The 21,910-nt window shown below is 41.8% G+C and overlaps 1 protein-coding gene across 2 annotated transcripts in view; it reads left to right on the top strand.

The window, feature by feature from the left end:
* Window positions 1-17,415, top strand: part of osy (oskyddad) — a 165,888-nt gene extending 148,473 nt beyond the window's left edge. For both annotated transcript variants that reach the window (XM_065238344.1, XM_065238343.1), the window contains 6 exons: window positions 5,930-6,871; window positions 6,933-7,149; window positions 7,209-7,386; window positions 7,452-7,638; window positions 7,704-7,969; window positions 16,697-17,415. In XM_065238344.1, coding sequence (XP_065094416.1) covers window positions 5,930-6,871; window positions 6,933-7,149; window positions 7,209-7,386; window positions 7,452-7,638; window positions 7,704-7,969; window positions 16,697-16,998 — 2,092 coding nt within the window. In that variant the 3' untranslated portion in view covers window positions 16,999-17,415. The remainder of the gene's footprint in view (window positions 1-5,929; window positions 6,872-6,932; window positions 7,150-7,208; window positions 7,387-7,451; window positions 7,639-7,703; window positions 7,970-16,696) is intronic.
* The last annotated feature ends 4,495 nt before the right edge of the window (window positions 17,416-21,910 follow it).

The following is a 21,910-nucleotide window of genomic DNA, read 5'->3' as shown; positions in this document are numbered from 1 at the left end:
GAGTGGAAGCAACCCTGGTCTTGATCAAGCTTAATAACTTCTGATTGTCCTCAAAATGTCGCTGTATGAAGGGCCAAAAAACGGATTGGGTGGATCAATGGCCAAAGTCGCCTATACGCATCTACGGGACAGTAAAGAATCTCCTTCCAGCAACATGATCGCACAAGTGGTCAAAAAGACGAACCCCCAAACAGGAAGATGCTCCAATGAGCGGGGAGAAGAGCCCACCCTTTATCCACGAAATGTTATCAACAAGAAGTTGGCATTCCCACTCTCCCCGTCCAGATTGCTTCAATCGGGTGCCCTGATGGACCCTTCCAAATCCAACATTGACTTGTATCTATAAATATATATGAGCAATAATAAAAATTTAAAAATTTAAAACGATCTCACTAACTTTCGTGCCTATATGTGAATTAGTTGTTCTTCTCTGCATCGCTACTAGTTGCTACTAGAAGCCCAAAAGTCTTGCGTGTTATTTCTGATGTGTTGTACGATATTTCGACGTCCGGTATGGTGATCTTGAGTTCCTCGTTTCCTCTTATTTATTTATTTATTTATTACACCATCTTCGACTTAGTCGTACAGACTGAATAACTGTATAACAAATTTTTAGACAAATTCAAATCGAACTCATCGCTAACGTCATTGAATGCTCGAGGACACGAGTCGAATGGATTATTATGGCCGTAGTTTGTCCTATGATAAGGAACCGCTACGAGTGGCGAGTGGCGGAAGCGTCTGGGTGGAGCATTCAGTGGAATCTGTTCGAGAAGTGCAGGACAATCGATGGATCCTTTGATAAGGTCAAAGACAAACAATCGTTGCATGTTGACTCGCCTGGCAGAAAGAGGTTTGAGTTTAATCAGTTGACATCGATCGACATAGGGAGGAAGATTTTCTGGATCGTTCCAAGGAAGTTGACGAAGAGCGAATCTTATGAGCCTTTTCTGCACACGTTCGATCGTCAGAGTCTGTGTTACGTAATACGGCGACCAAACTGGTGCAGCGTACTCCAGGATACTGCGCACCAACGAACAGTAGAGTGTTTTTAGAGCATATACATCGGTGAAGTCAGAAGCGTGTCGACGGATGAATCCTAATACCGAAAAAGCTTGGACTGATATAATCCCTACATGATCGTTAAACCTCAGCTTTGAATCGATGGTGACTCCCAGATCGCAGATCGAATTTATCCGTTCGAGTGTCTCTGCGTCCATACAGTACTGATGGTGAGTTTGACCGATACAGCGAGTGAAAGATATTATCTTGCACTTCTTGCTGTTAACGCGCATGCCGTTGTCACCGCACCAGATAAGCATGAAGTTTATATCCTCCTGCAAAGCGTCACAGTCTAAAGACGAGGCAATGATGCGATACACTTTGAGATCATCGGCAAAGGAAAGTTTGAATGATGAAAGTAGTATGCACAGGTCGTTAATAAAAATGTTGAAGATTAGAGGACCGAGAACGCTACCTTGCGGTACACCAGACATGATGTTGAATGAATGGGATCGTGCAGAGTTAACAACCACATAAGCATTTCGATTCGATAAGTACGACAAAAGCCACTCTGTTATCCAATCGGAGAATCCTATGTGCCTCATTCCATTCGGTACAGTATCGAACGCTTTAGCAAAGTCAATATACACCGCGTCTACTTGCCTTCTTTGTTCAATTTCACGAGACAGTTTGGTGACGTAACACATCAGATTTGTTGTTGTAGACCGATGTTTCATGAACCCGTGCTGGCTCTCGGAGATAATCGAGGAAGAGGCATTATACAAGACCTTGTGGACCAACTTTTCCAAAACCTTGCTTAGGCAGCAAAGTTCAGACACCCCCACGATAATTATCCACACGATTACAGCTGCCAGATTTATGGATTGGTACTATCGATGCCGTTTTCCACGCAGTTGGAAAAGTCCTGTCCTGCAGCGAACGGTTGAACAATCGAGCGATTGGAGATGTTAGTGTGGACGAACATTTTTTCAATAACAGTGGAGGAATGCCGTCTGTCCCAGGTCCTTTGTTCGTTTCTACATCTTCAAGATATTTTTGAATTTTCTCTGAAGAAAACTGGAGAACAGGAAGCGTGATGTTATGTGTAGTAATATGGGCAAAGCTGTCATGTCGAAGTACAGGTGACACATTGGTGAGCACACTCTCGAAGAACGTCGCAAACAGGTCAGCAGCTTCAGCGTTGGTGCAAGCATGAGTTCCGTCGTTATGAACGTTACATGGAATCCGGGTGGAAGATTTCTTTTGCCTAACAAAATCCCAGAAAGATGCAGGGTTTTGTTTCACACAAGATTCAATTCCCGATACATAGTTTCTATATGACGATAAAAGAAGTTCCTTGTACGACGTTTCCACTTCGCGGAGGTTAACTTTGTCGCTATCAGTCCTTGTTAAGAAGAACCGTTTGCGTGATTTCCTGAGATCAGCTCGGTAGTCCACCATGGTTTGCTGAAAACTGAGGTAATGGGTCGCCATTTCCGAGGTACATGCTCGATAAAAACTTCGTACAGCTTTTCATAAAAAAAAAAACTGCAAGTGTTTCGTCCACTGTTCTGTTCTGCAGTAGAAGATCCCAGTCGATACCAGCAAACGCGTTGTTTAGGAGATCGTAGTCGCATTCTTTAAAATCGAAGATGAAACTCTCGTCTTGGTCGTCTATTGCAGCCAGATCGTCGCTGCTCTCGTCGAGTAGTAAAATGAATGGCTCGTGATGATTGTCAACGGATAACAGTGGAGTAGAGGGTGCGATGACGTCTAGATGCTCAGGTAGGCGGACGAACTCGAGATCGAGAAGTCTACCGTTCATGTTGACGAAACTGTATATCTGCTGGAAGCCGTGAACAAACAAATTTTCGATGAAGAATTGTTCGTGTTCCGATGAAACGTTTGAGGGAATGTAACAATTTATATCACCATCCAAATGCCAGCGCAAATTCGACAGGTTAAAGTCACTCAGGGATAGAATAATGTCACCTTCTGAAGAACAGATTGACATATGCTGAACTGCTTTTGCATGAACTGAATATAAGTCGGAGCATGAATTCGGCGGAAGGTAAATGGTGACGATGTAAAGCGAACGATGCCCCAACCTTACGCAAACTGCCACTTGTTCCAGTTGGTCGCAGTTCGGCAAAGTGACAGGTTCACAAACGATGTTGTTTTTGACCGCGACGAGCACTCCTCCTCCACGCGAGTGCTGACTGGTCAATTCACTGCGGTCACATCTGAATAAGGTGTAATCCGAAGAGATTTCAGCGCTGCCGATGTCTTCTCGTAGTCAAGTCTCTGTGAAAACTAGCACGTCATAATCACAGCCAGACAGTAGTAAGCGTAGCTGAACAATTTTGGTCCGTAAGCCTCTGACGTTCTGATAATAAATAAACAGTTCATTTCAGACGGATTTGGTTTTGATTTGATTCCAAGCGATGCAATTTGTTGATCGGGTTAACTCCGAACGCTGGCAATATTGTTTTCCACACGAAAACGTGGTGGTATGAACAACTGGAAGCAATAGACGATTCAGGAAGTGCATAGTTCGTAACGTGAGCATACTTGCCTGTGGTAACTGGGTGGAAGACCCCCTCTCCATACTCATACACAGGACCGGGATGACTGCAGGGCGCTGGCCGGGGGGGCTCGACTGCAATGAGAGGATTAGGGGCATGAGGCTTGCAGGCATGCATCCTAGTGGTCTGATGAATGATGATGCAGGATAATGTGATGAAGGAATTCAGCTGGAAACGTAGCGAGTATCAGGTACATAATGGCAAACAGAGGAAGTGAACTTGCCTGAAGTCATGGCCTGGAAGACCCCGTCTCCGTACCCATACACAGGTCCGGGATGACTGCTGAGCGCTGGCCGGAGAGACACGACTGTGATGGGGGAATAAGGGGCTTCCAAATGGCTTGGGTTGTTGCATCCCGGGATGGAACTGTTTATTTTGAATCCACTATGAGAGGCTGGCTGATTGATGATTGTTTTTTTTTCACAGCAGGTTCGGACGTGATGCATCAGAACCGTTTCTTTGAACATGTTCAAACACACGGACAGTGACTCCTTCTGGCCAGCACCAAGGATCACCCACCACGTTGGATACAGTTTCCCACGAGGAACTAGCTTGACAACTTTCACCGACGAAGAATCAACATTTGCCATATCAAGGATATGCTGTTTTACGTCGTCCTCTTTCTGGTTTGGGGCAAACGGGGTCACATAGAAAGCTACCGTGTCGTCAGACGTCTGGCCTAGTCTTGCTACGCTCAAAGGCCCGGTACTATTCCTGTTACCACCAGGGTGGTTCGTGTTCCCACTATCAGTCAGGGTGGTGGCTTTGCTGATACTACGCTTGCTAGCATTGCCAGTATTCGGCTGGGTGAGAGATTGGGGTTCGCTGTTAGTTGGACCATTCGATTGGGTAGTAGTACTGCTGGATTGCTGACTGGGAATTATCTGGACGCGCCTGTTTCCCACCAGAAGCTTGTCAGGCTGTTAAACTACTGTGCTGTTGATCTCATCCAAGACTTCGAAAAAGGATGTCTCATCGCAGGATCTCGAGCGATTGATGGGATCGATAGTGCACGACGGTAATGTCAGGTTGCGAGGAATGCGGCTAGATTTCTGCAGCGCTTGGATGCACGATTTGTTGAAGGTTCCAACGTTTGCTTGCAGATGGCGCTTCGGGGGAGAGACAGTGAACGGGTGTGAATAAGCAATGACAATATGCTAATCACTGATACACTAGCACAAAACACTGCAGCATAGAAAACAAGCACCAGATTGTGAGAGCGTTGGCTCAAAATTTCACATGAGACCACGTCCGATGATTAACGACACGTAAAAACAATGTCACCTTATAAAACCAACATGACATTATGGCACCAGTACGGAAATAGACATTGCTCATCTCCGGTATTTTCTTAACGAGCTCCACGGTACCGGAAAAGATAAAGATATATACATTATTAGCAATGCTGTGATATTACCACAACAGGATGGCCGTTCAAAATGGTTCAATGGATGTGAAATGAAGGGACTTTTAAATTTAAAACGATTTAAAGTATTTCAATGCAACATTTAATTTGGGCTTGTAGAAATTACATGTTTATAAAAATCTGATATCTTACGAATTAATTTCCGACAATTTCAAAAACAACGAAACGATTCCAAATTCTAGGGTAGCTAATTTGATTTCTTGGGAATCAGCTAAGAAAAGACATGATAGTATATTTTTTTTTAAAGATAGCCCGCACCATTCCTGAGAAAATTATTCTCTGTAGAACTAGAATAAAATTAAATAAATTTCCAGTGGAAAATTTTTGGAGATGCTGTAAATAACTTCCAGAGAAGTCATTAGGCATTAGTCATTATGTTCATTTGAGTTCTGTTATTGGGCCTTTGGCTGTAAATGCTACACATGAGTTCTATTGTATGTCTAAGAGTAGAGAACCTCTCATCCCATCTGCTAAGCCCACTAGAGTACACATTACTAGTACATCTATTTTTAAATCCAACAAGATTATTTTGAAAATTAAATTCGAGCTGATGCTTCAGTTACACCTACTCATATTTTCAATGATAAAATACCTATTCAACATCATAGTTGTAATATCAGCATTTTTCCCAATCTTCGAAATTGGTTTCAAATTTATCAGCTCTATTTGGCTATGATGCATACGACCATTACCGCATTTCCCGATATTCCAAGCAATTCCCTTCAACCAATAGTATTCAAAACTCACGGTAATCAACGCACACCGTCAAAAGCGCAAACTTCCCCCCAATGAATTGAATAAATTTACAATTCCACTAGAAATTTAATTTTCTACACAGCCCGATTGCACTTCTAATCCCTGAGTCAGTATTTTCCATTTAATCCGATACCATGCTTCTTCTTTTCTTATATTCCAGCTATGGCCTGCTGGGAGCATCCGGATGCGGTAAAACCACCCTGCTCTCTTGCATTGTTGGCCGACGGCGGTTGAATTCCGGCGAAATTTGGGTCCTCGGAGGTCGGCCGGGATCGCGTGGCTCCGGAGTACCAGGGCCCCGAATCGGCTACATGCCCCAGGAGCTGGCCCTCTACGGAGAGTTTACCATCCGGGAAACGTTAATCTACTTCGGTTGGATCAACGGGATGACCAACGAACAGGTGGATGAAAAAACCGACTTCCTGCTCAAGCTGCTACAGCTGCCGAACGCTTCCCGGTTCGTAAAGAATCTATCCGGAGGCCAAATGCGGCGAATGAGTCTGGCTGCAGCGTTGCTGCATTCACCGGAGCTGTTGATTCTGGATGAGCCAACCGTTGGAGTGGACCCAGTTCTACGGCAGAGCATATGGGATCACATGGTGGAGATCGTTAAGAACGGTAACACTGCGGTAATCATCACAACGCACTACATCGAAGAAACCCGTCAAGCTCACGTAATCGGGTTGATGCGAGGTGGAAAGTTCCTTGCCGAGGAGTCACCCGCCGAACTGTTGGCTCAGTATCATGCCGAATCGTTGGAGGATGTCTTCCTGAAGCTGTCAGTTATGCAAAACATGGGCAAACGGCGCCGGTCGTCCATTGCCCAGGAGGTCGTGGAAAACATTCGGGTGCCGGCGATATCGAACCCGGCACTGGACTTGTCCCCGGAAGAAGACCACGGCGAAATCTCCGGCGAGTTTGGCGATAACATTTCAATGTCCTCGCGTGGTCCTGATTCGATCACACCGGAAATTCAAGCTCCTCCGCTTCCACCGGAAGAAGAAACCAAAGTTCCCTTTATCGAGTACTTCAAGTTCATCAAACCGATCCACATGCAGGCACTGATTTGGAAGAATTTCTTATGGATGTGGCGAAATGTTGGGTAAGGAGTGGACGGTTTTGTCGGTAGACACAGAATAGCTCAAATTTGCTTACCATTTCAGCGTGATGGCGTTTATCATAGGACTACCGGTGGCACAGATCATCCTCTTTTGTTGGGCTGTTGGACATGACCCTGTAGGTTTGCGAGTGGCAGTTACGAACCATGAACTGCAACAGGCCAACCTTTCGACCGCTGAATGCCCATCGTACCCCGGATGCAACTATACTCTGCTGAGCTGCCGATACTTGGAAAATTTGAGAAACAGGAGTGTTGTTGTGGTAGGTTGGATTTTGTGTTGAGCGCTTGAAGAAATTGAATTTAAACACTCTTATTGTAGCAACTGTTCGATACCGAAGAAGAAACTCTGAATCAGGTCAGTCGAGGAAAGGCGTGGGCATCGATGATATTCTCACACAACTACTCGGAAGCGCTGATTGAACGCTCGGAAAACATTCGCAGCGTCGAGGAGTGGACCCTGGATGCGGCAAGCGTTGTAGTTAGCATGGACATGTCAAGTTAGTTATCCTACCAAGCTGCATAAAAAGAATCATTCAAATTGAGGCTTGTGTAATTCGAACAGATCAACAAATCGGGAACTTATTGTACAGGGATATTCAGTATGCGTACTTCTCCTTCATCGAAAGCATCCTGTCGGATTGTGACGTGAATCCTTCCAACGGGAGGTTACCTATACAGTGGAACATGCCCATCTACGGTGATGTGACGCCCAACTTTACGGATTTCGCTGCACCTGGAGTAATTCTGACGTGGGTTATCATCGATTTGGCGTCACACGGGAGCTCAATATTACAACTTTCGGTTTTATTTTCAGAATCATCTTCTTCCTATCGGTGGCGTTGACCTCCGGAGCGATGTTGATCGAACGGAACGAGGGAATCCTGGAGCGTTGTCTGGTGTCCGGTATCACCGGGGTGGAGATTTTGTTTTCCCACGTTACCACCCAGTTCCTGGTGATGTGCGGTCAAACCGCACTGGTGATCCTGTGCAGTTTCTACGTGTTCGATCTAACCATCCACGGGGAAATCTTCTGGGTCGTCATGCTGACCATAATGACGGGGTTGTGCGGAATGTGCTTCGGTAGGTATTCTGTTAATCTTGGGATTGGGAGAATGGGTAGTATACAGATATGTCTTAGGGGTCTTAGAAAGTCTAGTCAGTATAGGCACGATCTTACGAAGCCGGAGGCGGCGGGTTCGATTCCTAGGCCCGGTGAGGAAATCTTTCGGGTTTGAATTTTTCTCGACTTCTCTGGGAATAGAGTAGAGGGTGTTTGGCCATTTGGCCGAATGGGTCGTTTGGCTGAATGCCGTTTGGCTGAATACTTGAAAAGAAATTTCCAATTGTTGAACACTACTTGAACTTAAATGAGCCCTGTGGACAATTTAAACAGATTTTTTCTTCTTTCAAACATGAGCAGCTCTTTAGAGTTTTGTTTTTCTAGTTAGTTTTTGCACAGTAAGCACAGCTTGTCATAAAATTAAGAAAAATCCGAATTTAATAAAAATAGGAGATTTTTCCTTCATTCATACATGAGCAGTTCTTTGGAGTTTTGTTGTTCGGCATTCGGCCAAACGACCCATTCGGTCAAATGGCATTCGGTCAAATGACATTCGGCATTCAGCCAAATGACCCGGAACCGCGTAGAGTGCTTGCCATTCTACCTTTTTTTTCACTTTTCATCATTTTTTTAATTTAGAATGCTTACGTTAATTTTCAGTTAACCCATTTTTGATACAATAGAAAGTTTAGTGCTATTAATCTCCCAAAAAAAATTTAAAATTTCCGCACTGTTAAGCCACACTCTGTGTTTTCACTGAGGGTACACTTGAGAGTACTCTCGAGTGCACGCACATTCAGTGAAAACAGAAAGTGTGGCTCTACGGTGCAATTTTGCATTTTTAAAGAGAGATTAATAGCATAATTATTTAACGATGGATGAACTGAAAATTCAATTGGATTTTGCGTTAGTTTCTATAATAAAAATTAATGAAAAGCCCCAAATGTGCGATCCATAACTGTCACACAATATACAAATTCACGCATTGATTGGCTTAGAAAGTTCTCAATTAATAACTGTGGAAGTTCATCTAGAATACTAAGTTGAGAGCCGGAAAGACGCTCACTGCAGAAGCCTATAAGAAGAAAAACAGAGATTCCTTGTATGGGACTTGAGTTCCCGGCCGTAAGAAAGGCATTGAATTAGGAAGAGAGCAATGCTTGTAAAATTAAAGGGACTTTGAAAACCACCGAGCTAGGGAAAATATCGAATACAGAATATCGTACATGCACTCCTGTGTAGACACTTCCCAAGTAACAATTTTGGTTTTATGAGGGTTCTGTAGACCATGATTTAGACTTGTAGCATGCATTAAAACCACTATAAAACTTGCAATGTTACTTGGGTTAAAGCGTTTAATCGGTACTACGGAAGATGAAAAAATGTTGCAACGCTCCTAGTGATAAAAATAGTTTGAAATTATTCCACCTGCAAATGAAAAAAGGGCTTGTTTCAATCAAGTATTAATTTTAGGAAAACAGTGGAAACCTTCAAAAAGTTTCAAAAACTTCAACGAAGCCTGAAAAATTCCAGAGAAGCTTTCAGAACTTTAACAGATTTTGGAAACATCGCAGAAGTTCCAGAGAACTTCAGTTCAGAGAACTTCAGGGGTTTAATATCAGTTGCAACGAGTATCTAAAAACTGTGTATTGAGGAACGTGGATTAAAGTTCGCTAAAATATTAACCAATCAGAAGTTAACATTCTGATCGGTACATAATCGATTCTAGTATTTAGATGGATCGTGCATAGAAGGGATGATAGAAAGATAGAGGATGTAAACATAGAGAGTGCCCTAGCGCGAGTGACTTGCTCTAGTCGCTTACACTATGCACTTCTCGAGAACGGAACTGGTTTAGCAGTGTGTTGATAGGACACTGTTTGCATATTCTACAGTTATGGCTTCAAGCTTGAGGTTTATTGCTTTGTATGAATGATTGGAACTGTCCGTGGCTAATATATTGCTACTAAGAAGATGGAAACATGGACTTGATGTTATGGTGGGAAAAGATTGAGTTTAAGGAATGTTTTAGGAAATTTACGATGTGTTTTGAAGGATTGTACTGTGAGAAAGCATGTGAGGGAAAGTTTGCTTGCACAGTTTCAGAGAAGTTTCATCAACAGATAATTGGAAAATTGGGGAAGTTCTGAAATGCTTCAGTAACTTCAGAGAACCCAAGTACAACAAATGCAAATTATGAGCATGAGCATGAGCATGATTAACCGCCCACGGTTGCTACTCTGTTATTGCCAGACCTGCTGTAATTACACAGAGAACCAATAGACGATGCTTGGGACTACCAATCATCCTCAATGTGTAAAAACTGGTGATCTCGAACTAGGCAATACCAGCGCCAGCCGCGCCTGAACGCAGGTCAAGAAAGGAATGGGTAGGAATGTGTTGACGTGACACTCGCTTTGATGGAAGCCGAGGAGTCCTCTGCACTTCCACGAGGAATCACAGGGATGTTGGGTAAGAGGGTTGGGTTAGCAGCAGGGTTCGTTTTGGTAAACGATAAGCTGAATTGATGTCCTAACGATCGTATAACGCGAAGGAGCTTGGGATTGAACCCACGGTCTTCTGCTCAGTAAGCAAAAACGTTTGCCACTAGGCAGACGAGCTCCTTTTTAATCATTGACGAATCTTGAATGTGGAAGGGCTTGAGATTAGACTCATGATGTTCTGCTCAGTAAGCAAAAACGGTTGCTCTAAGGCAACCGAGCCTCACATATCACATTATAGCGTTACTCAAGTTTTTATAACTATTCAAACCCAGCACCGACGACAACGAAAAGTTTTACAAAATACACGATAAACAAGCGATCTTACCATGCATTTTTAATATGAAAGGATCTGGGACCGCGTTTTTCTCCTCAGTAAGCAAGCCACTGCAACCGACGATCTTTGAAATCCTAGAACTAAAAGCTACGAAAGAGTACTTAGGCCTTCATTAAGATCCACTTTCACGCGACGTTCAATGTTTCGATTTTCTCGTTACGCATGGCTCAGACAATCATAGCAAGCTATGACCGACGTGACGATTGTTTAAGACCTGGTTAAACAAGCTATTCAAATGAAATTACGTTCTCGAATTTCACTTGGAATGTAATGAACAACAGAAATACGCGATAATTCATATTTTAAGCGGTTGATGTTTAATTTTAAATATACTAAGGGTACTGCCTACGACTACGACGGCGATTACGACAGCGACTACGACGGTGCCTACGACAACGACAACAGAGAATTTGTAACTTACCATTTGTCTAGGATAAATACCTTTGTCCGGCACCTCCACTGGTTCTTCATGTCCGCCCAAGTACAACAAATGCAAATTATGTTGAATAAAATGCTGTACTACCAGCTAGTCATACAAAGGTCATATAAACTATTGTGGAACATGTGTGTTCCTTAAGAAGTTTCAAAAAATTCAATGTGGTTAACTTCAGAGAAGTTGCAGAAACTGAGATGGAATTTTAGCGAAATCTGGAGAAGTCCAGAGAACTTGGGATAAATTGTAGGAAAATTTAAAAAAAGTTCCTATAGCTTCAGAAAGGCTTAGGGAAGTTTCGAAATCTTATGGAAAGTCCAGGTTTTTGGGGCGGTTCAAGGGCCTGTAAGGGTGAGTTGAGAATTTTAGAAAACTTAAGAAATATATCAGGGCAGGAGCATTGTGAGATCTTCAGGAAAGCGCCAAGAGCATCAGTGAACATAAAAAACCTCAGAGCAGTTTCATTAACGTTTAGTACATTACAAAAACAATAAAGTAACTCCGAGAACCTCAACAAATTTTCGAACAATTCACCAAAGTTCCGAGAGCATTGGGAAATTAGCGGAACATCAAGAGTTTATCAAAAGTTTGGTAAACTTCAGAGCAATTGCATTAGCTTCAGACAACTGCAAAAACATTTAATAAGTTCCAAAACTTGCAGGGATCAGATCAGACAACTCCTGAGAAGTTGAGACATTTTTAGAAATTTTAGTAGAAGTATTAACATAAGAGAAGATTAAAGTGGGGAAGATCAGATAACTTTGAAGCAGTTACAATATTTTCAAGAAATTCCAAGGAACAATTGAAAATCCCGATAATTTCAGAGATGTTTCGAAACCTGGAAAATCACCTAATCTTAATGAAAGTTCCATAAATTCCAGGATGATTCCTGGGACATAAGACAAGTTCCAAAAGCTTCAGCGTGGTTTAGGAAAGTTAAGAGAGAGTAGAAATGTTAGTAGAAGTATTCACATAAGAGATGTTAACAGTGCTTTGGGGGAAGTTCAGAAGTAGTTCCACTAATTTCAAGAAGTTGCAGAAACTTACAAGAAGTTCCACGGAACTATGGAAAATTCCGATAATGTTAGAGATGTTGCGAAAACTACATACGTTTCAGAATGATTGCCGGGACGTTAGGTAAGTTCCAAAAACTTCAGGGCAGTCCAGAGAAGTTCAGGGAAGTTTTGAGATTTTGAAGACAGATGAGAGAAAAGATCAGATCGTTAGAGTAGTTATAATAACTTCAGGGAATCTCCAAATGTTATTGAAAAATTCAATGCTTTCAGGATAGTTTAAAGATCTTGAAGAATTTGTTCCTATAAATTAAGGGCAGTTCCATGAATTTCAATTTCATTTCCCGATAATGCTGATGAGTCCAAAGAACTCCAAAAAAGTTAAGATATCTTCTGAAAAAAGACAACTTCACCAGAGTTCCAAGAATTCCACTAAAATTGCGGAAATTACAGACAATTTCCGACAATTTCAGAACGGGGACGTCAGGTAAGATTCATGAATATTAGGAAAATCGCGGCGACTTAAGAGAAGTTCCGAGAACATCTTGTACATTTTGGAATGTTCAGAAAAATCCAAAGCGATCGGAGACGAGCCAGCCAACGGCTGAAAGTCTCCTTAATAAAGATATATAAAAAAAAAAAAAACCCAAAGAAGTTCAAACAAGTTTGGAGATTTTAAGGGAAATTCCGCAAGCATACTTCAGGGAAGGTCAAACATCTTCAAGAAATTTCCATTAACCTCGGAAAAATTGTGGGAACTTTAAATTGGAAATTGAAAATTGAGGAAATCAGGGAGGTCCAGGGAATTTGTGATAGTCCAGAGAATTTCAGGGAAGTCCAGAGAACTTCAGGGAATTCGGAAGAATTTCAGGGAAATCCAGAGAGAATCGAATAGTCGATAGATAGATAGATAGAGAGATAGAGAGATAGATAGATAGATAGATAGATAGATAGTTGATAGATAGATAGATAAATAGATAGATAGATAGATAGATAGATAGATAGATAGATAGATAGATAGATAGATAGATAGATAGATAGATAGATAGATAGATAGATAGATAGATAGATAGATAGATAGATAGATAGATAGATAGATAGATAGATAGATAGATAGATAGATAGATAGATAGATAGATAGATAGATAGATAGATAGATAGATAGATAGATAGATAGATAGATAGATAGATAGATAGATAGATAGATAGATAGATAGATAGATAGATAGATAGATAGATAGATTTGGGGTGCGTACTCTCCAACAAATCGATGTTCAACGCCATCTTGAAATCCAAAATTTTCTCGGCTACCACTGAATTGATCGCAACAACCGCCTAATGAAAGGTCTCACGTTTCCATAGAGCACTTTTGAATATCTTCGGAATCGGATGATGTGGAAGATGTGGGCGGAACATGACCTGAAAATCAAAAATTTTTGGAAACAAGTTGAGTTTCTCGACGTACACTTATCCGAATTATACGCAACAACCACAGAATGAAAAGTTTAGACCCGATTCTGACAGTACCAATATTGAAGGGTTATTTGACAGTATCTCTTAATTTTTCTATAACCGGAAGCCAGATTTCAACATGCCGTCGGACATCGATTTCGATTCCGAGAATACCCATATTGAAGGGTACTTGACTGTATTTCCCAGATTTCCTACATTCAGAAGCCGACATCTTGGATTTCAAGATAGCGTCGGACATCGATCTCTGGTCACTAGACGGTATCCCAATTCCGAAAATATCCATATGGAACGGTATTTGTCTAAATTTCCATTTTTTCTGACACCGTAAGCCACCATCTTGGATTTCAAGATGCCGTCAGACAGTGATTTCGGCTCTCTTAACGTCACTCCGATCCCAAAAATACCAATATTCAAGGGTATTAGGCAGTGTCCTAGTTTTACTGCAACCTGAAGCCGCCATCTTGGATTTCAAGGTGGTGTCGGACACAGATTTCTGGTCTCTATACGGCTCCCCGATTCCGAAAGTACACCCAACCGGGGGATGTAAGATTCTCTTACAATTATGTGGGATTCATCATCAGAGGATGTTAGTGGAGACCGCATGAACCGAGGGTGCGATATACCTAGCTGCGGTCCAATGCAAGAAAATTGGAGACCGAAAAGTGTAGAGTGTATTAGTGAGTGAAATTAGTTATGTCGAAAAAAAAAGGAAACAGATTGCCGCGACTGGACTCGAACCACGAACGTTGCGAATATCAGACCTGTGCTTTCTCGACTGCTCTCTCCATGCTTCTGAATATGGATAGCCTAATAGCAAACATGAAGCGCTCATTTTCTCGCATACTCGACTTCGTATGCTTTTTCTGCTGGAGAGATTCGAGGCAAGTGTGTGCGTCGTTCTACAATGTTCTACAATGTGCGTCGTTCTACAAGCTTGCTGGTATAGTCGAAAGCGTAGATAGAAAACAAAATAAAAAAGACAAAAAACCATTACATCGCCTGCATGGTCAATTTCTTACATTCGTTGCGATGTTAATGAACAGAGGATGATAGGAAACGGAACTAACATTCATTGTAATAGATTTTTGGTTTGCGTGTACCCATATTTAAAGGTATTTGATAGTACAAATTTCTCAGTATTTCTATATCCTGAAGCCGCCATCTTAAAATTTTAGATGGCGTCAGACAGAGGTTTCCGGTCTCAAGACGTCACCTCAATGCCGAAGATACCCATACAGCCATTCCATAGCAAAACGATGTAGTTGTTCTCAGAATTATCCTTATCGCAAAATATTAGATATTTTTTATTTTGTCATTAGGGTGACCATTTCCATTTTAGGGTGGTCAAAAAAATCGTAGGAGTATTGACTTAAACCCAAAACTATTTCCGGTCTCTATACGGTACCAAGATTTCGAAAATACCCATATCTAAGGGTATTTGATATTATTTCCCAGCTATTCTTTAACCGGAAGCCTCCATCTTGCATTTCAAGATAGCATCGTACATCGATTTTTGCTCTCTAGCACCCCAATTCCGAAAATACCCATATTGAACGGTAAAACTGATGGATAATTTCGCGCGACATGTTTGAAAATGTCACTGAAAGAATTGAGTCTTACATAAACCTTTGTCAAAATGTAATTAATTTTTGGTCGATGACAAAGATTCACCTGATAACAAGAAGTATAATGTTGAGCATCTTATTATCATTATTGATATTCATACAGTTAAGGACGTAGATGCATGTTTACTTTGGTGGATCTATGGAGCATTTGGCTTAACCCATTTAATTTTGAAAGAAATTTCACTGAAAACAAAACTTCACCACTGACAATATTGTCACTAGCAAATGGCATGGTATCCCTTAGAAGATCGGTTACGCTTCGAGATTTTGCAGCATTGATCTGAAGTCTTTAGAAAGCCCTCAAACTTTTACAAAAGACGATTCAGCTATGGTTCTGAACAGCCTTGTAAGCGGTCACGGTAGTTGACAAAATTTCTGTGATAATCGACTACTTTTGCCATTTTCAAAACAAGCTACCATAGTACAGTACCAAACTAAAATGTCATATGACATGCTCTGTCATACGACACTGTCGCCGAAGACAGTCACGAATGTATACATTTTAGTTTTTCTCATAATAAGAGCTGCTGATGTATTCTGAAAATAGCAAGCGATGATGTCCTAGTAATAACATTTCTGATCAAAAATGGTTTATTTTACACAAAATTGAGGAACAAGAACGAAATCACACATGTCATTTGATAGTTATTTGATAATTTTCTTTTTGTTTGAATGTTATTCTACCGTTTGTGTTGTGTGAGAGAGACGATAGTAGAGCATTAGTGTACGAATACAACCAGACTGTCGCGCACGACAACGAAGCGAGTGTAGTAAAAACGTCAACTGTTTCAACCCCTGGTCCGAAATTCTGCTCAATAATAGTTGGAGATGATGAGTTTGGTAAAGTCAAAATTGACCATTGCTCGCTTTCTACTCTCTATATACAATGTTTACACTGCTTTACTCTAACGGAACTATCAACTCTCTACATTAAGCTCCTCATCTATCGTATAAAAATTACCACTTTGCATCTTCAACTATGTAAAATCGATAACTTCATGCAAGAAGTAATAGCACCATGATAAAATAAAGTCTCCAATAAACAAGCTAAACAATCTTATGACTTAAACTACCATTAGGGAATTCAAGGAAATTGTAGATTTTAAGTAATTTTATTTGAAATGTGCTTGGTCAAAGACATTGTAGCGGAGTTAACCATGATCATATAGAGTACAAGATAATTCGCATAAAATAGTGAATTTTCACAATTCGTCAACACAAATGAAAAATCAGTGAATTACCACAGTTTCACAAACCAACCAACCAACCAACTTTACAGCATAAATCAATTTACCCTTATCCATTCCATGACACCATTTCCCAGTATTCTAAATCTCTATTTCCCCCATTTTTTTTCCACCGCAGGCTTCGTCGTCTCATGCTCGGTTGACAATGAACGGTCCGCCACCTACATGGCAATGGGAAGCTTCCTGCCGATCGTGATGCTGTGCGGTATCATCTGGCCCATCGAGGGCATGCATCCTGCGGTGAAGATCTTCTCCGTCTTCCTGCCACTCACCAAGTCCACCGAGTCGCTCCGTTCGATCCTGCAGCGAGGCTGGCTCATCAGCAACCCAAACGTCTGGATCGGATTCGCCTCGACCGGAATTTGGATCGTGATCTTCCTGACCATCAGCATACTGTTGCTCAAATTCAAGAAGGGTTAAGCCCCGCGAGATCTTGCTCACACCTAGGCTCTAGGGTACTACTGTTGAAGGCTTTCTAGGGTAAATTTTATCGGAATACTTTTAGCTAGGAATGAATGACAAGAGAAGGAGACATTTTTAACTAAGTAGTTCCAAACATATTGTACTTCAGTACGGAGCGAACTGACGAGTGGTAGTTGTAACGATTTTATCGTGTACCCATCTAGAATAGGCAATATAGCTGCAGTGTACATAACCCAGACATTTTTTTATTTATAAACACAAACATTACACACTGTTGGACAATTTAGGTCTGATTCCTCTTTCGCAAAAAAAAAATCTTATGTGATGGTCTATTACAGAGTTTCTGTTTTCGTGTTACCAACTATAATGCGTTCAGTGAAGCGCCAGTTAATAAAGTCAATAAATTCTACAAAACCCCTCTACAATAACTCGGGAAAATTTAATTCCACCGGAAGCCATAACACGCGTTGATTAAAGGCGTGATTAATTTTCTCATCTACATCCGATAGGATTCGATTTAATTAGAGCAGCACACTACTGATCCCTTGTGGATTGCCATCAAAGACGCTTGCCTTTGCTGCTGTTGTCCGATCTCGGTCGATGTTTATGCAAATTAATTATCCTAACAGTCGTTTCCCCTGCCCAGCCAAGGTTTAAGATCACGCAATGACGATGCGCAAATTAGCGGTCAAGTGTGGCTCAATTTCCGCTAGATTTAATGTGTAGATACATCTTTCTTCGTCGCCACTATTAATTTACATCTGATTGAGTAATTGATTAATTGCAGCGTGGTAAATAGAGCGAGGCTAATGGCTCCCATCGCAGCAGCATCAGCACCACTAGTGAAAAGCTTGGAGTAGTGAACCAGCCTTGGACCACCGCGCGGAAGCAATCCAGACCGCTGGAAGCGAGAGCTAATCCAATAAATATTTCATAATCAGATACGTTCGAGCCGGGAACATAAATCTCGTTGCAAATGTGCGGAAGCACCGGGTGAAACTTAATTACATGGATGATGGTTTTTGGGGTGAAATTTATGGCGAATTCTTGGAACACATTCGACGCTTACTGGACTAGAACGGAGTGCAGTTTAAATCGCGAAAAAACATGTCATTCATGCAAGACAACTTCTCCCAAGCGTGTTCCATAAAAGAGATTTGCGCTGATTGGAAAAGCTTCATAAAGTGAAGCAAATGAGCCCGCACCGATTGAGACACGGGCATTGGGCGAGGCAACGAACCTCGAATGGCGAAACGTTATCGCACTTTTACAGCTCTAGCTAACTTAGTTTATCAGTGCGAAAACTGGTCTTACGAGGGAAAAGTGCATTAGCGCAGTAGCACACTGAATTTCGTCTCCCGGGGTTGTTCGTTCGTTGTCATCACCCCCGTTCCAGCCGGGAGGTACTGCTCCAGGTACACGTAATCCACTTAATGCTCTCTAAAATAACAATAAAATTGAAATTGATGGTACACAGCTTCGCTCACGATAGACGGTGGCGGTGGAGACTCATTTTCTCCCCCAAAGAACACTAGAAGGTAAGTACGGGATACGGACAGCAGTGGGACAGCAGAGAATCTACTAAGCACGCAAAAGTCTAGCAGCCCCACGTGCAGCTAAAATCAAGAAGGACACTGACTGGAATCCAATGCGATCAAGTGGGGTGCCAGCTTACCACTGGCGTGCTTAGGTACGAGGGGAACGGTCTGAGAGGGAGGAAGTTAAACGAACGTTCATCATTTCTTGAAGAGTCCTCTTTTTAAACGCTTAAGGAGAAATGGCTCTAATGTTGGCCTATGGATCTAAGATTGGGCCTATCGCTAAAAATCTACTATTATTCAATTTTATCTAGATGAACGCGTCATTGGGACGGTACTAATGGTTACTACAGTAACCAACCAGCCTTAATTATTAGCGTTAGCGTTAGCGTTGTTATGATATACTTCGTAGATTGGATACTAGCGACACTCACGTCTCTTCTGAAATTCTCAGCTAGACTACTTTCAGGAATAATGCTGGGGAGTAAACATTGATTCCAATCTAAACAAGAGTAACAGAAGCATGACTGTCGCTATTCCCGGCCACGCCCATCTTTACCATAACTAGGGATAGGGAAGGAAATGTTGATGTAGTACTTACTTAACGAGAGGCCACCGACTTAACGACACCCTCATAAGTGCTACGGAGTTGGAGGGTTGGGTAGGATATTCGGTTAGGATTCACCTCGAGTTGGCGATGCAACCAAAAGTATATATCGTTTATTTGTTGTTCATTTAATCTCTCGATAGCCGACTATCGAAAGAAAATATTCATTTTGTTTAGTGATCATGAATTTTAAGAGTCATGACGGAGAGCTTGGGATTAAGCCCATGATTTTCTGCTCAGTAAACAGAAACGATCCCTCCAGGGTCATCGAGCATCTCAGAACCATAACGCTTCGCGACAATACAGGACTACGTTTTCGCTTGATATGCAAATAGTTTCCGAGGTTAATGATCCATATCAAATATACAAATGATGGTGGCGATTTATTGTGCTGTGGAAGAGCTTGGGGTTAAATCCATGATTTTCTGCTCAGTAAGCAAAATCGATCCCTCCAGGGTCATCCAGCATCTCATAATCCACAGCGCTTCGCGTCAAAGTACGATTAAGTTCTCTTTAGGTATGTAGCGAACGATTAAGATATGCAGAATTCATATGCTTTTTTTTCGACCGGTAATCAATTCAAAATATACAAATAGTACTGCCAACGACGACGACGATTATAGTGAATTTAGAGCTTACCCCTTGTCTGGGATAAAGACACCTTGGCACCTCCACAGGACCCTCATGTGCATCTATCACTGTCTGCAAACATATTAAAAGTTAACGCACATGATATGCTGCAATTAATGTTTTTATCTGACATTCACATAACTTTCATATTATTACATGTGTTCTATGTGATAAATCACACACATTTCACTGGACACATAAATTTCATGTTGTGTTTTGGAGCGATTCCCAATTATAAGACCACATGAAAGTTATGTGAAATTCTAATGGATATTTTCCATCTGAAATGTGATTTTTTTCTTTTCTTTTTCCGTTTCCCCTCCTTCCGCTTCCCCTTTCTTTTTTTCCCCCTTCCCTTATCCCCTTTTTTCCTCCTTTTTTTCCCATTCTTTTTTTTTTTAGTGTATTATTGCCACGCACAACGCACCGCTCCTAACCTTAATCAGTTGTAAATTATTCGGCGCGTGGTGTATACAGAACATTGAAGATATGTTTTCAAAGAAGAATTTCCAGTTAATGTGCCGTCGGATCGGCGAGTTTGAAGTTTGGTTACAACGCATCCCAGGCGACGGAAATTGTCTATTTGGTAGCCTCGTTCACCAAATACTGGGAATTCATCCTGCCGAGTCGGTTTTCCCAAATAAGGTGTCGCAGATGCGAGCATCAATGGTTGAACATCTTCAGCGAAATTTTGCCAGATACTGGGTCTATCTAGTCCCATTTGCCGAAGATGTAATAAAACACGGATTCATCGACGTATACGACTGTGTTTGGAAATATTTAGAGTTGCTTTCTCACGACGGCACTTGGGGGTTGAGGAATGTTTATCCTTTGCGTGTGAACTCTACAACGTCAGTATCACCATCTGGGAAGAACGCACCGGTCGGTTTAGAGAGTATTCCGTAGGGACCGCTACCTCTCAAAAAGTCGCTATTCATCATACTGGCTCTCACTACGACAGCGTTGTCTTTTGTGCTCATATTGACATCCAAGATTCTGCCGGGTCAGTTGATATTCCAACAGCTGGACATGTGCTTAATGTCCTGCCTTTTTGTGATCACCTGGCCGTTTGTCGATCTTTCCTTCATCAGTTGGCAATAACCCCGGGTGAAAAAGAAGTGTCTGCGCTAAACTCGATGATCCTTAAATACACCTACTTTAAATCAAACTCAGATTCAGGTAATCATATCATCTGTAGATTTAGCACCGTTGCTAATAACTTCTGCCTGATTTATTCTAGTCCAAAGTGTAATTAATCGATCCAATTTTGAAGACATGGCGCACAAGATTCTGTCTGCTCTCTCTGAATTGTTTGACAATAATATAACTGTTTATAGCGAAGATACAGATGAGCGGCACCTATTTATCGTCAACTCAGACACTTTATCACGCGTAAGGATTTATCTGGGAACAAGAGACTGCATTTGCATCAGCGGCAGCGTACTGCAAATCACTGACTTGTCACCTCCGGCAAAGAAGATTAGAACTGGAGAGCTTTCGTCGGATCAACGAAGGATGGTAGTCCGACGAAACTGCTTCTGTCAACACCAGCTCCTGACCTCTCTCTCATTCCTACTCCTGGTGTCAATGCATCTGATAATTCCTTATTTATTCAGCCTACATTACCTACTACTGTTTCGGTAGCCCAACCTTTGCCCGTTCAATCATCGTCTGCTAATGAAATCGTAGCCTGTTCTTCTGTGGTGCAATCAGGCTCAGACAATACTGACGATTGCCTTCCAAAAATGGTCTCCTGGAATGTGTCGGGCTGTCAAACACGCGAGAAGCGGAATGGACTTGATTATTGTCTTCATCATGACTGGGTTGGAATTGCTTTCCTTCAGGAGGCTAATATTGACGCAGTAAAATCCGATACTAAGAATTATATTTGGTTAACTGGGAGCACTCGTAAAAACAAAAAACGCAATTTGGCCATTCTGGTTTCCAAGTGGCACAATGTTAATGTAAACGATATTAATTGCATTGGGTCATTTATCTTGACGGCTAACGTATATTATACAGCTGGCCTTACCACTTACCATATGATAGTGGTCAATGTGCATGCTCCAAATAAAACCAATTCGACATATTTGGGGCAGCTTGGTGGATTCTATGAGAGCTGCTCAGACAAGGA

This window comes from Ochlerotatus camptorhynchus, unplaced genomic scaffold (genome assembly GCF_037179485.1).
Source record: "Ochlerotatus camptorhynchus isolate MF236.1 unplaced genomic scaffold, CSIRO-AGI_Acam_v1.1 ptg000767l, whole genome shotgun sequence".
In the NCBI taxonomy this organism is placed as follows: Eukaryota; Metazoa; Arthropoda; class Insecta; order Diptera; family Culicidae; genus Ochlerotatus; species Ochlerotatus camptorhynchus.
This window is presented reverse-complemented; position numbering and strand designations above follow the sequence as displayed.